Raw genomic sequence first — 16,770 nt, forward strand, 5'->3', positions numbered from 1 at the left:
AAACGTTACTGTGTAGGCTTTTTTGGTACTAAGTTCTTGTATCGTTTTACAGGCTGTTTTCAAACAGTGATTCGAGATTTCCCGCCATACAAAAAGTTGTAGAATATAATAAAACCTTTCCAGTGATATATGGCTTGTCATTATTGGTTTCTAGGCCAGAGTCCATACAAATCTGCCCATCCTCCTTTTATTTCACGAAGAATTGTTCTTTATTATTATGTCATTTTAAAAATAATTTGTTTTGGTTGTCATAATATTTCCTTTCTTTTTTGTCATCGCTTTAAATTGTATCTCTGTAAATCCCATTCTCGACCGCTTCTTTTTAATTGTTTACATTATATAATTGTTTTTTTTTTTTCAAACCTCACTGTAGTCTTGTTTTTAATTGTAAATCGTATTATGTCCATCACAGGACAGGCTATGCCTATGTGTTGTGTATACGTCATACGTCTACTAGTACGAACGTCGTACTACCACAGTTTTAGAGCTATAGTGAACCGTAGTAGTATCAAAACAAAGTTGGTTTTTACCCGACTAGAAGGAGGGTAATGTTTTTCTAGCGTAGGTATGTATGTATATTTCTTTAGCACGCCCTACAGCCCAAACAGCTTGACTGGTTCTGACATATGAGGTGTCGTTAAATTCGTCAGAATTGTGATAGTGACATATAAATTTTGAAAAAGACGCCCGGAAATGAAAAAGGGGGGGGGGTTACCACAGCAATATGGGTATCGAATGAAAGCTAGTGAAAAGGCCATTTCAAAATAAAATTATTATTGGAAAAACAAACCCCGTGCTTAAAAAAATAACTGAAAAGCATATTCAAATTGAAGTGCTGTCGGTTTATTTCGGAAACATTTCATTGGCGAAGATTTTAATAAACAACAGACGGAAGCTTTAACAATCATAAACCGTACTCCACGTCATGTTTGTTCACTTGCCGACGTGTGATGGATAGGCATGAAAAATAACAAAAAGGTATAATAAACTAACCTCATTATAGACTTTCCATCATCGTCTTACGTGACCTGCCGTTCTTTTTGAACCCAGCTAATACGTTAGCTAATGGTACCATCCCCTTAACACGTCAGTTTGTCGCGTGCCACGAAAACATAAAAAGCGGCCAAGTGCGAGTCGGACTCGCCCATGAAGGGTTCCGTATTTAGGCGATTTATGACGTATAAAAAAAAACTACTTACTAGATCTCGTTCAAACCAATTTTCGGTGGAAGTTTACATGGTAATGTACATCATATATTTTTTTTAGTTTTATCATTGTCTTATTTTAGAAGTTACAGGGGGGGGGGGGACACACATTTTACCACTTTGGAAGTGTCTCTCGCGCAAACTATTCAGTTTAGAAAAAAATGATATTAGAAACCTCAATATCATTTTTGAAGACCTATCCATAGATACCCCACACGTATGGGTTTGATGAAAAAAAAATTTTTGAGTTTCAGTTCGTAGAAGTATGGGGAACCCCAAAAATGTATTGTTTTTTTTTTCTATTTTTGTGTGAAAATCTTAATGCGGTTCACAGAATACATCTACTCACCAAGTTTCAACAGTATAGTTCTTATAATTTCGGAGAAAAGTGGCTGTGACATACGGACGGACAGACAGACGGACAGACGGACAGACAGACAGACAGACATGACGAATCTATAAGGGTTCCGTTTTTTGCCATTTGGCTACGGAACCCTAAAAAGGGTACCTATCAAGGACAATCCCGTAAGAATGTAAACAAGTAAGTAAAACTTATGTACTTGGCAAACCTCCAACAATGGCCACGTGTAACCTTATTTGTAGGAAATTGTTGATATAAAAAATCTTCAATGTAGTGGATGAGACTACTGACTACGCGTCAAAAGTATCGACCGTTATCTCCACAGTCTAAACGTATCTCCACAGTCAGACTTTAAAAATTAATCTTTATCTCTAAATATACTTATGTAAAGTCTATTTTTTTATTCGGTAGACTGAAATGACAGTTAATAGTATGAACATGAAATGTCATTTCATACTATTAACTGTCATTTCAGTCTACCGAATAAAAAAATAGACTTTAGAACAATTATATTCTGCTTATATTGAGAAATAGGTACATCTCTTTTGTAAAGCTGTTAAGCTGTTAATCTTTAAAGTCTAATGACTGTGGAGATACTTATAACTGTAGAGATATAGGTATCTTACTTTTTTTTAACTACGAATATTAGTGGTTGGTAGGTACTTTGGGGGCGTTGTTCTGTTCACTACTTAACTATATCTGTTGCAGTCAGCATCAATGGTGCAGTCAAATGGCCAATGCTCTGATAAACATTGATATCGATGGGTGTTCCTAAAGTACGTACCTAATACACCTTCTCCGCAGACTAAATATATGATGGCGGCGGATGGTGTCCATCAATCTATTTTAACTCTAGCGCTGGAGTCTGTCAGGGATATATTATTTCTCTACTTCTGTTTATTGTGTACGTAGAGCTTACTATAAGAAATACACAGCGCTCAAAGAATGGCGATCGTTAGATTCACAATAGACCGGTTGAAAAAAGTATGGCGAAATCGTAATATTTACAAGGCCAGAAATATTCGTCTAGTCTAGTACGAGCACTTCTCTTTCTCTCTTTCTCCATATTTCTATACAACGCAGAAACGTGGACTCTAAGCTGAGAGGCAAAACATAGACGTGGTGATTGTCTCTCTCTATCTTCAGTTAACCTCTAAATCATGAGAACCAACACACCAACGAACGCAAGAAAAGTTTCAAGCGAACAAAGTCGCGGGCAACATTTAGTTTTACTTACAGCTGTTAAAAATTGAGGCAAGTAGGTATTACGGCAACAAAATTAGTTTGTTAGAAACAATATCATAGCAACACCAACAGGTTAGTCGAAGTTCAACCTATTTTTATTTTTTATGGGCTTATCTTATCCTTAATAATAATTATGGCTTTGTTTTCTAAAAGCCGGGAATCAGATTACTCTTGGAAAATGGTTCCGCTTAATTATGTAAGAAAAGGCTTAGGCTGAGCCGTGCTCTTGTAATCTGATCACGAACACACGTAAAATGGGTTGACGAATAATTTTATTTGCGTTGTTTTGGTACCATCTATTTGCTAAGCTTGGTTTTCTTTGGCAATGAGGTAGTAAGGGGTTTGTTACATGAAACTATATGTATGCATTGTAAACACCCCTGATATGGACGTGACAACAATAATGAGACGCAACCACAAATCCACTGTCCGCATTATACTAGAGACAGAGCTGATTAAGTTTGACGTTTCATTATGTTATGTCTGTCTTAAAAGAAAATATCTGCGACGCCGAGCTTTGCTCGGAAAACGTATAAAAACTCAAAAATACGCGTTTTCCCAGAGATAAAACCTAGCTAGATCGATTTTTCGCCCCCAAAAACCCCCATATAGCAAATTTCATCGAAATCGTTAGAGCTGTTCCCGAGATCCCCGAAATATGTATACATATAAATAAATAAATATACAAGAATTGCTCGTTTAAAGTTATAAGATAAGATAACGGCATACTGTCTATGAGTAGGGTAAAAACATAGGTACCGATAATATTTAATTACTTATGTCGAAACCAATTGCTACTGAAATCTTCTTTCATTAAACACGCCAAAAACATAATACGAATACGTTTTTATAAAAGACGAGTAGGACATTAAACCTGTAACGCGCAGACCGGTAGAAATTTTAAAGGTATCAGCGAAATGTCAAACAATCCGAATTTTCTCTTCAATCATGATATTCATGATTGGTGCCATTACTATATTTTGATCTGAGTTGGAGACAGTCTTTTATTTATAACTTTAGTTTTTGTTAGGTATTGTAGTTAGTTGTAGTTTTTAATTTTAGTTTTTAATTTTTTAGATATATTACTTGTTTACTTATTTACAAATAAATTATTTTTTGATCGTATTAGATGTAGGTAATATTGTAAAAAACGATATATTTAACTATGTAGGTGCCAATGCCATCTATGTAATACAAAATAGACAAAACTATAAGAAAATTTCCACAGCCACTTAATTTGAAAACAAACGATTTTCTATTTCCTGTATTCGTTAAAAAAAGGTAACTCAACCTACACCTGTTTATACCTAGAATCGTATTCGTAAGTCAGGGGCAGTTGCTACTATGAAATATGCATGACACTACCCGAGCGGTGCACCTATTTCCATTCACGATTGGCGCATCTGATATAACTTGGGAAGCCTCAAACTGTAAATTTCGTTCAACGTCGTTCCATAAAGTTCAGTGAAGCTTTATATGCGATGGATAAGTATATAAGCCCCCTACGAGGATACAATATTGTATGCGTGATCCTGTCACCATTTTTAGGGTTCCGTAGCCAAATGGCAAAAAACGGAACCCTTATAGATTCGTCATGTCTGTCTGTCTGTCTGTCTGTCTGTCTGTCTGTCTGTCCGTCTGTCTGTCCGTCCGTATGTCACAGCCACTTTTCTCCGAAACTAAGAACTATACTGTTGAAACTTGGTAAGTAGATGTATTCTGTGAACCGCATTAAGATTTTCACACAAAAATAGAAAAAAACAATAAATTTACTTCGAACTGAAACTCAAAAAAAATTTTTTCATCAAACCCATACGTGTGGGGTATCTATGGATAGGTCTTCAAAAATGATATTGAGGTTTATAATATCATTTTTTTCTAAACTGAATAGTTTGCGCGAGAGACACTTCCAAAGTGGTAAAATGTGTGTCCCCCCCCTGTAACTTCTAAAATAAGAGAATGATAAAACTAAAAAAAATATATGATGTACATTACCATGTAATCTTCCACCGAAAATTGGTTTGAACGAGATCTAGTAAGTAGTTTTTTTTATACGTCATAAATCGCCTAAATACGGAACCCTTCATGGGCGAGTCCGACTCGCACTTGGCCGCTTTTTCTTTTTACATTCAAAGCGTTGCATCTATTGAAGAAATAAGACTTAAGACTTTCACTTTCTGAAATAACAATACTAAAGCCGTGTGTATGTGGCACGGTAAGCGAATTTTATTAACTGCATCTAACGGTATGCGAAGGCGAATGGAAGGCATTAGTTGGAGATATACAGGGTGCCATTTGAGTCGTGATCAGTAATATGTTTTTCTAACTCCATAAACAACGAGCAATTTAATGCCCCTACTCTAACTAAAATCAGACAAGAATTTTTTTATTTGTTTATTTTTTGTCATTTATTTTACTTTTACAAGTGGCAATGTGGTATTTAAACAGCTTTGTAAGATATTTCAAATGAAAAATTAAGTAAATTTTATTTCTAACTGGGACAAATGACAAAATTGATGTCAATGACAGTTCCGATTCAATTTACTAATTTAAATATCTTAATAAGCCGTTGTAATATCCTAAATCCACTTATAAAAGTAAAATAAATGACAAAAATAAACAAAAAAAAAACTTGTCTGATTTTAGTAAGAGTAGGGGCATTAAATTGCTCGTTGTTTATGGAGTTAGAAAAACATATTACTGATCACGACTCAAATGGCACCCTGTATATAGGATAACGAATGAGGAGGTGCTAAGAAGAGTGAGTGAAAGGAGAGCTATCCTGAACACTATTTCAAATATACGCGGAAAAATGATTGGACATTTAATTACGACACGACCACTTCTTTAAAGCTAAGATGGATGGGCGAATAGGACTTAAGCGGGGTAAAGCAAACCCAGCCCAACCGCAGCTTTAGAACAAGTAAAAGAAAAAGTAGGGTTCATATCGTATCAAAAAGTCAAAGAGCTGGCGCAAGATAAGGAAAGCTGGGAGATACTCCAGCGACAAGAGAATAACTCTTAAGTTAATGATGATGATGAACAGAATAGTTAATGTTACCTACTTTATCCCTGGAAATAGCTAATTTTCCATAACCATGATCAGATTCGATGCTTGGTGCAACCGGCCCTTATGTTTGGTTCTTTAAGATTATTTAATTTTTATGTATAAGGAGCGAACAAATGCCTATAGTCGGCTATGGTCTAAAACAAATCGCCAGTTAGCCAGAAAAAAAATGTTTTTATGGTTTTTCATACCCTTTCGTCTTAAGTGCAACTAAGATGATTTTAGCGGTTAACTGAAGACAGAAAGAGATCTTCAGTTAACCTCCAATTTTACCCAAACATAAAATGGAAACTTTATTCTTGGACGTTGGTACACACAGTGCGATGGGATAGCAAACGTCTAGAATTTACGAGTATTAAACGGTGGCCACCAGCGCACATTCCGAGATTTATGTTGGCATATCTGGTACACGAAATGATAAATGCCGTTACTAGGACTACGTATCCCCGTTTACCTGTAAGTTAATTGATAATGTTATGATTGATTTTATATTTACCAAAATTAGGGATCCTGTCCAGTTAAATTAGGTATGATGGCCTGAAAATGAAAACTGGAGCTCTAATTTACACCCAAATTTCATGACTGTCCTCGAAATTTCGACCTTTGTCCTAAACTTTATCAACCTCACCTTAAGTAGCGTTATATAAGCACAAGTCTTACCTTTACTTTATACCTTTTCTCAATAGTTTTATCATACAAGTGAACAAATGCTGCTCTAAATGTAAATTTACAAACTGACTTGCAACGATGTTATTAAATAAAAAAAATATTTTCTTTTCATTCTTTTCTGAACATATAATAATATGGTAAGCTCTATGATAACAAAGACAGGTGAGATTATTTACCAACAACGGCAACAACAACTTTAGAGCTTTCCAAAAAAAGTCAATAACAGCATTTTATAAATTAACTTCTAAAACATTTTACCTCCATTATATTGTATAAAATGTGATATTATTTCACAGCGTTTGAATAGAATCTCCCTCGTCATCGTTTCTTCACTTAGTTTCACAATTTTAACCTTTGAATTGAAAAATTAAACTTAAATTTTCCTCAAATATTGGATTATTTAATCAAGATGTCTGCAATTTGCGGGGTTTCGACACGGAAACAAAGCTGCGATGAACGAACGAGCGAAGGCTTTCCTTAATGCGAGAAAAAATATTCCTTCATCGGAACCACGTCGCTATGTTTCTTTGAAGCACATTCCAATTTATTTAATCCTCTTCGATTTTTTTTGTCGCTAATGCATGATTCCCTTGAAAATGCCAATGAAAATATATTAAACTTTCATACAATATTTCAACCAAGATTAAATATCGTTTATTCACATTGTGCATATTCATAAAGATAATTTTTAACATCATTAGTATGTTTACTGCTGTTTAAAATAATATACAGTTGTGTGCAATATAATAGCAGTGATGAAGATTGTCATAGATTTTTTGAATCTACTTAAACAAGCAGTCAATATTAAAATGAAAATTAGGGGAAAACTGAATACTAAATCTAAAGTTATAGTTTTCCCCTAATTTTCATTTTAATATTGACTGCTTGTTTAAGTAGATTCAAAAAATTTATTATATTGCACACAACTGTAATTGTACTAGAATTTTAAAATACATAACTATTTTTGTTCATAGTGATAATAACAATTCAATTATAATTTTAAAAGCATTACTATACTATAGGTATAGATGTACCTAACATTAGAATAAATTAATGTTAAATAAATGAAATGAAATGAAATAAACAACTGAGTTTCAAGTGTCAATTCAAATAATTGAGAGTCAAGTTTGTCTGACTTACTGAAAACTTATCTGGCCTCGACTAGTCTGTATTTAGAAGATTTGTATGCTTACTGCCGTATTCGAACTTTAAGATATTCACAAGAGACGACACGTACTAGATCCATTCTAGATACGTTATAGTTTAGATTTCAACTAGTTCTCTTTTGCAGCGCAATTCCGGCAACCAATGTCACTTTTATGATAGATCGTGTTAGATATCTATTAGATGTGAATTAGATCTCTAAGTAATATCTTGTTGAAATCGTTCAAGAGTATCTCCAGAATCGCGGAAATGTCAAATATAACAGGTTAGATTTTAAACATATCGTTATCGTATCTTGGCGATGTCTAAAAGATATCTAATAGATGTCTATTACAAAATCCGAATCGGGCCCTTAGTCAAGTGCTAGGCCACAAATTATCCAGATTGTTTGCGCAAGGAAATTTTGTCTTAACTTTATTTCTCCTCGCGTTTTCCGGAACAACATTACCTCTTATTGTTATGCCTATGTTGGATGGGCCTTAGGCTACTGTCTCCACAGGAACGCTGGCTCGTTGACTTTCCCCGTCCCTCCCGAGGCTATTAACATTAGTTCAAAGTTTTACTTGCTTACTCTACATGATTGTGATTTGCTGGTATGTATACACCTACATGGTTGTGGTGTGTTCATGGTAAAGCGGTGGTGGCTGAGTAGATCTAGAGTACGACTTTCGATACCGAGGTTGCAGGTTCAAATCCTAGCTCATACTGATGATTTTTCGGAACTTATGTACAAAATATCATTTGATATTTACCACTACCGTTTCGGTGAAGGTAAAACATCGTTAGAAACCTGGGTATAGGTATATTCACGAAAAAATTGAAAGGTATAATATGTGAAGTCCCCAACCAGCGTGGGGACTATATCCCAGGCAATTTCGTGTATAAGAGGAGGCCTGTGCTGTGTCTAGCAGAAGGACGTGTGTAGGCTGGATTATTTTTAAATTACACATATTTTACTGTAAATAATCGTTTTTAGTGAAAACGCGTTTTCTCTAGTTTAAACTAGTTTTATATATCGTCTCAGTGAAAACGCGTTTTAACTTGTTAAACTAGTTTGCGTTTGCTTAAAATTAGTTCTATTGCGTTCTTGTGTCTAAACTAAAGGAGAATATTTTCAAGATAATTAATACGTTTTGTTTTAGTTAAATGATTGTAGTGTTAATTTTTAATGACACTGTAAAAAAACGTGTAAGTTAAGCAAGAAAAAATTAAAATTTCATTGTCAGCGTATTTTTGGGCCACCTCGTAATTTGCCATTAGCTTTTCGGTAAATTTGCTAACCGACTTATCGTGAAGAAACCCGCTTATTTACATCCATGAAAAAGTAGGTATGTGCAATCACCAACCCGCTTTGCGCCAGCGTAAGAACGATAGATCCATCCCTCTTTCATTGGTTTGTGATGACTTTTCTGAGTCTCCTTTCCCCAAGTGTACCTAAGTTATATGCAATGTCGAAATACAATGAATTATATATTTAAAAGTATTCTTACGGATTAAATTGAGTTTCAGTTCTTATTTAGTATAAGTAAATAATTTTTTTTCGATATTTTTATCCCCCTACTACGCGGCAAGTTTACCTAGTATACAGTATTATTCTCTAGACCAGACTTTAGGTAGTATTCTTAGAGTTAAATGAACTCAGCAGACGGCATTAGTGCCTCTAAGCGTTTATGGCTGCAATGTCAGAGGTAGAACAAACTATTCTTAAGCCAGCAAATTAAGTAAAATAAGGTATAAATGTTACGTGGGGCGGGATAGGTCATTGTACTTTGAAGATAGAAAAAGAAATACTAATTTGATTTAACTTTCGAACTACCTAAGGGCATTAGCATTTTAGTCATTTGATTTTTAATTAAATTGTAATTTCTTTTCTTTGTTTCATTTCATTACATTCCAATAACTAGTAGTGATGTCAATAGTAAAATTATTACTAAAACGTAATGATATTTATATACATTAGGTACTGATAATGTCTGGCCGCTGTAAGAATGAAATAATCGATATATGTATCATGATATTATGTACTGTAGCAACGAAAAAGACTTATACCTACTTAATAAAACATTTAGTGCAAAAATTTAGTGAACTAGGACAACAACGCGCTTATGAGAAGAGTGAGTATCGGATCTACCGTACGGAATATAATAACGCCAAGTGTGTACTATTTGCACCAGTATGACAATTTAATAAACTTATTAATATCATGGACTAAAAATAAGAAACACGTACACACACCTGTAGCTGTTAATCGCGTAAAGCGTAATTTATACTAGAGTGATTAAAAACAGGTGGGTTAGGTACGTTCCCTATTAGGACGTGAGCGCTTTGGGTGGCCCGCTGGGTGGAGCTGACCGCTTGCAGTGTCACCGCGTCGCCGTAGTGCGGAAACTACCCCGGACGCGGGTCAGCGCTGAAGCAACTCCGATTAGCATTACAATGACGAATTTCCAGTCTCCGGTAGGGATAACTATAGGTAAATTACTTAGAAATCGAAAAAGATACAGGTAGAAAAAGTATGTGAACCTACCCTACCAACTCGTTGTGAAGCTAACATCGTACGAAACAAAACATGCACTAAATAGAAGGACTTTTTTTTATCGTCGAAAGAAAATTTGTTAATTCCTTTACTAAGTAATTTTCACTCGAAATCGAAACATCTTCCTGAGAATTTCTCAAAGATTCTGAAAGTAGTGCCACATTCTTAAGAACCGGGCCTTCTTTGACGCAGGTACCTTACTGAGAACGTACTCGTATGACACCTACAATACGAGGGCTGTTTGATAAGTACCCGTTTTCCAAATGTATTAATATCACGGGCCGAAAATATGTATACAATCGTTTTAAGCCATTTTTCAGAGGTGGGAAAATTTAAAAAAAAACAGCATTCTTTTGTTTTTTTCTCATTTGACAGCGATTCAGTGAAAGCGTGAACTTAAAATTGTGAAAATGGAGAAAGAGCAGTATCGGTCTGTAATTAGATTCTTGTTTTTGGAAGGAAAAACATGTGATGAAATAAAAGTAAGAATGCAAGCGGTTTACCATGAATGTGCTCCTTCTATGACAACCGTCAGATACTGGTTTAACGAGTTTAAGCGGGGGAGAACAACCGTCTTTGATGAGGATCGCCCAGGCCGCCCAATTGAGGTGACTACAGACGATATGGTTAAGAAAATTGAAAATATCGTTTTAGCCGACCGCCGAATTGAACTTCGAGAAATCGTTGATGCTGTAAATGTTCCAATCGAGCGGGTACAAAACATATTAGAAGAAAAATTGGGTATGAAGACAGTATCGGCGAGGTGGGTGCCGCGTTTACTCACGGAGGAGCAAAAACGGAACCGACTGACTACTTCGGAGCAGTGTTTGGCCGTGTTCAAACGTAACCCGAAGGAGTTTCTGCGTCGTTTCGTGACCGTAGACGAAACGTGGGTCACCACTACCCCCCGGAAATGAAAGGGCAGTCGAAGCAGTGGATTTTACCGGGTGAACCTGCGCGAAAGATAGCAAAAATCGTTCCATCGGCTGGAAAGGTCATGGCGACCGTTTTTTGGGATTCGCAGGGTATTATACATATTGAGTTCTTAGAAAAGGGGAAAACGATAACAGGGCAGTACTATGCCAATTTATTGGATGAATTTGACGCTGGGTTGAAGGACAAACGACCCCATTTAAAAAATAAAAAAAAAATTGTACTGTCTCATCACGACAACGCACCAGCTCATTCGTCTAGAGTTGTGATGGCTAAATTAACACAATTACGCTACGCCCTATTGCCTTACCCCCCGTATTCTCCAGATTTGACCCCATGCGATTTATTTTTGTTTCCCAACCTGAAAAAATGGCTCGGTGGTAAGCGATTTGGATCAAATGACGAAGTCATTGCCGCCACAGAGGCCTATTTTAATGACTTTCCGAAATCATACTTTTTGGATGGTTTATTGAAGCTTGAATATAGGTGGAACAAGTGTATAGAGTTAAAAGGAGACTATGAAGAAAAATAAATGCATATAAACAAAAACAACTGATTATTTTTTTCATAAACGGGTACTTATCAAACAGCCCTCGTAGTATTTTATGCAACCGTTGTTTAAAAGGGGTCAAAAAAGGCACAATAGTATTCATATTCAAGATTTACAATATTCAAGAAGTAGCAAAGATTGGAGGGTACGAGCGGGAAAAGAATGAATGAAATTAAAAAAAAACATGTCTATGGTTCACTTATTTGTCAGATATGACATTCACACCCATAAGCGAGAGCGAGAAAGATATATCTTTCTCGCTCTCACTTATGGGTGCGACGAACCAAGGTCGCGTTGCAGTGCGACAGTGTGTTATGACTATAAGGTTGGCAACAATGTATTTTTTAAGTGGCCATTACACGAAGTATTGTAAAAGAGCCAAAAAGATACTGCGTGTATGCACAAATGCTTTTTTAGGGAATAGACTAAAGACTTGTCTTGACAACTTTAAGATAGGGTTTTAAATATGTGTGCACGACCCTTTAAATGACAAATAAAAGTACGGGAGTAGAAAAAACTTATAACAGTCTACTCCGGGCTTTCTGGTTGATTGATCATTTACTGCGCGTGGTAACCACGTGAATACGACGGTAACAATAGCTTCACCGCGTGCACAATATTTACGCGGTACCTAACGGGCGTATTCTCACAAGCCTTGTTAACAAGCTGCAAATTTAACACTAGTGTGGTACTGAACGTTAGGAAATTTCGCGTTTCCACTTTGGCTACTGGGAGTTGTAGTTATACGTTATACGGCGGCTTTAATTAATCACAGAGTTGATTTTATTCTGCAACTTGTTTTACATCTATCATTTTAGTGTTTCAGTAAGTAATTACTTGTTATATTCTAAAATAAATCACAATAGTTAGGTAGGTAATTGTTACTAAATAAAGATAAAACCATTCTACTCAATGTTTCTCGTAAATAAACATTTATGTTAAGCTTGCATAATATAAACAGTCTTCAGAAATCACAAACAAATTCTAAAAATAATCGATAAAGTTTCTTTTTAATATCTAATCTTATTAGATTAGCCAGCCTTTAAACCAGCAATTCTTGCATATTTATTTATTTATACAGTGTGTGGCCTATAACGCGGGAGAATAATTAAAACGTAGATTCTACTCCTCAAACTAGACAATGTTTGTTCAGCAACTTTTAAAAATAACTTGTGGTTTGTATTTTAAAACACTTTAAAATTTAATCGAACACGCAATGTATCACGAAATTGATTATGCCTGTACGGTGACAAGACTGACGGGCGATGTCAATTAGACGGAATTTAAAGTACATTGAAAATATTATTTAGTTTGTTTGAAAAAGGGACAATTTTAAGACTACATAATTTCAAAAAGTTGTCGAACAAAAGTTTTATTGTTTGAGTAGTAGAATCTACGTTTTAATTATTCTCCCGCGTTATAGGCCACACACTGTATACTTATATGTATATATATTTCGGGGATCTCGGGAACGGCTCTAACGATTTCGATGAAATTTGCTATATGGTTTTCGGGGGCGAATAATTTTATAGGTTTTATCTCTGGGAAAACGCGCATATTTGAGTTTTTATATGTTTTCTAAGCAAAGCTCGGTCTCCCAGATATTATACTTAATCTGTGTACAGTAAAGTTTTACACTGTACCTACTCGTTCCTGGTAATGTGTAAGAAAATTCTCAATTATACGAAAATTATTCTGAAGTATATAAAATAACATGGTGTAGGTATTCAATATTAATATGTACTATGCCAGAATCCTTAATGTAAAATAACGAATGAAAACTACATTTATAATAAAATAATGTCATAAGAAAATATTATAAAGCATGTAGTTACATTGAATGTTACCAACTCTAATTATGTTTGCGTTATTGGCGGTTGGTTCGCTGCAAGTTTCTGAGCCGTGCTTAGTTGTTCGTAAAGAAGTAATTGAACTACGAACGTGATTGGCCTACTGGATTCTTCCTACGAAACTTTGGGTTCTATATTTAGTTATGTGACCTAATTATGGTTGTCATCCGAAAAAGTTAGGAAAATCTTTTTGTGGGTGAAACCAAAAAATATATAAAACAACAAACACAAACAATATATATATTTCATTCCTACATTTACTGTACCATTTTTATTGATCAAGACTATATTTACCAAATAACTACATAATGTGTCGGTTACAAGGTTACTAATGTTTTTAATATCATTTTTAATGAAGTAGGTACGTATATTGCAGTGTGTTTGTGGTATCATTTTGGAATGAGCATTTACGTCGAAAGGTATTTAGTATTTGGCATGAAAAGCATATAATGTAGGTGCATAATTGTAGCCATGTTCTCTTTGATCGGCCGGCGGCCATTCCGACATTACAAATTTTACGGAAATAATTAATAATTACACGGATTATTCTTTTTGTGTACCACCTATTCATAGGATTGAATAGAAATGTTTTATGATTCACTATACAGTGTACACTTGTACATAATATATAGATGATTTGTACATGAAATTGGTATCGAAAACTGTGTTTTGCGAACAAACAACACAATTGGTTTCACTTACAAACTAAATTGTTCACATTTACTAATTGCATTATACTCGCACACGGTCTAAAAATGATTTAAGGATAAATAATTAACTACTTTTTAATCTAGGCATAAAATACTTCCATACATCTTTTTTTATCTCGTTGTATAGCTTATTAAAAACCCGTATTGCCTTTAATGTGATAAAATTAATATTGTAAATTATTAGATTCCTAACAATATTTTCTTAACAATTGTTGCTGGTAATATTGACAGTCCTTACTAGTAATACAGTTTTATTATGTATTGTATATGCTTTACAACTATGGGTAACAATTGTCACTCCACAAAACTGTACCACAATGTTTGGTCCGGCTTCCATATTTCAAAAAGGAGGTTTTCAAATTCGTCATATATACCTACCTAAGAACTCCGTCACTTCTAAAACAATGTATTTTACAGTACATATGGGGCTACTTTTCCGCACTAGTGCGTAAAATACCACTTTTCGTGCGTATGTCGAAACTTTAAAGTGCCATATGTACTGTAAAACGTTGTTCGAAACACGTGCGAGTAGGTAATTCGCAACTCGTGTCGATTTAAAACACTCACTTCGGTCGTGTTTTAATTTATCGCCACTCGTTTCGAATGTCCTCTTTTTCGCACTTGTATCGAAAATAACTATTTTATCTATCCATCCATAAATTAAACTTTTTTCATCTAAGCAGCTATTTAGTGAAACATGGGCTACTTGTAATTGTAATTATTATGAGATGCACTATTGATCCAATGAATATGATTTTGATGGCATAACTTTTCTATGTAGTCGGATATTTTCTGTTATGGTATTTATTTATTTTATGACATACAGGTATTTGTGGTTCTGAAGCCTCGAGAAAATGGCAATTCATATAAATAGAGATAGGTAGGTACTATGATATATTATTATGTAGAAGCACCGCTACTTGAAAATACAGTTTGGCTGTTAATATCTATGGGAGTATCCTGTTATCATGTTTTTATACTGTTTATGATATAATTAACGTTATGTTGGAAATGTCCATGTAAATAAACAAAACCTATTTTTTTGGAATTTGTAACTTTATTTTAAATAACTGTATTATTACATATTTAGCCTTAAATAAAACTATGTTTGACTATAATACAATATGACCTAGTTTAAGTCTTCCACTTGATCTATTTTTAATCTCACCAGGAGTAGATCTTCCAGCATCTTCGAACGACGATAAAAGCAACAATCGCCTATGAATGCTTCTTTCATTTTTCCTTATTATTTTCTTTTATTCAAATACAGAATGCCCAGTGGTAATAAAAGGGAAAAATATTTCATTTTTCGCTTGATTCGGTAATTTACGCAGTTGGAGATCCTTCTCATTATAAAGTTTATTATAACAGTGATAATAATATATTAGATGAGAATATTAATTATATCGGTAAAATTGCGTCAGTTGGTTTGATATTAATGTCTTTCCATCCTGTTATATCTTTGGCATTTAGCTGGCTCTCGACGAGTGTGTACAGCCGATATTAGACCGTGCCGAGGCGAGGAGTTGCTGTTCCGATAGGTACCGATAAGTGTGCGTTGCTTGCACCTGTGGAGTTTCCGACAAAAGAGCGGGTCGAGCTTTTATGGTGTATAACCTTAACTCGACTTATTCATCCTAGCGCGTATACCGTTGCATTTCAGTCGTAAAAAACCTTCAATTTGAAATAGGCGCATAGGTATTCACTCTTTCAAGTTTACCATGAGTATTTTATGTAATTTGAATAAAATTTACTAAAGACCTGTTTATAATTATTGTCCACAGGTAAAACATGAAAGCGACATTCAGCCTTCTGTGCGTGTACTTCTACGCGCTCCTGACCAGCGGCAACACTTCAGACGACGATGACCGCCGCTGGCTGTCGTCGCTCATCGCCCTGGTGGAAATGGACTACGAAGACCACTGCGACCAGAGGGCCACGGCTTCTTGGAATGAGCTTGTAGGCTCCCCGAAAGGACTAGCTCAAAAGGTAAGGGTTCAAGGCTTTCTGTTTTTTATTTAGTTTTTTTATGATTTAGGAGGCAAAAGAGAAGACGGATCCCCTGATGACAGCAACATGCATGCATGCTGACACACATGGACACCCGCAACACCAGAGGGGTTGGAAGCCCCCGGCATGTATAGGTACTTACTAATAGCCTCGTTCAGCCTATGGTGATAGAACGGTAACTACGGAACCCTACACTGAGCATGGCCCGAAATGGCCTTGGCCGGGTTTAATTTATTTTAATGTAATTAAGCCTGAGGCCGTAAAGTTGTTATCATGCTAGGATTATTTCAACCGGTGTCACTGTCTATTCCGAGTAATTCCTACAACGAAAATTATTTACCGGAATCCAACCAGTTGACAAAACCGAGTAGAAGCTCGTATACTTCGAAGATAAGTCTTCTTCTTATTTAAAATATAGTTTTAGTACATTAGACAATGTGATTTTCGATGTTCTGTTTTTAGGAATTTCG

The 16,770-nt window shown here is 35.2% G+C and overlaps 1 protein-coding gene across 2 annotated transcripts in view; it reads left to right on the forward strand.

Moving 5' to 3' along the window:
* LOC134658014 (angiotensin-converting enzyme-like protein Ace3) overlaps window positions 1-16,770 on the forward strand; it is a 149,011-nt gene that overhangs the window by 120,319 nt on the left and 11,922 nt on the right. For both annotated transcript variants that reach the window (XM_063513623.1, XM_063513614.1), the window contains exon 2: window positions 16,075-16,279. In XM_063513623.1, the coding sequence (XP_063369693.1) occupies window positions 16,082-16,279 (198 nt within the window). In that variant the 5' untranslated portion in view covers window positions 16,075-16,081. The remainder of the gene's footprint in view (window positions 1-16,074; window positions 16,280-16,770) is intronic.

The sequence above is a fragment of the Cydia amplana genome, chromosome 2 (genome assembly GCF_948474715.1).
Source record: "Cydia amplana chromosome 2, ilCydAmpl1.1, whole genome shotgun sequence".
NCBI classification, from domain to species: Eukaryota; Metazoa; Arthropoda; class Insecta; order Lepidoptera; family Tortricidae; genus Cydia; species Cydia amplana.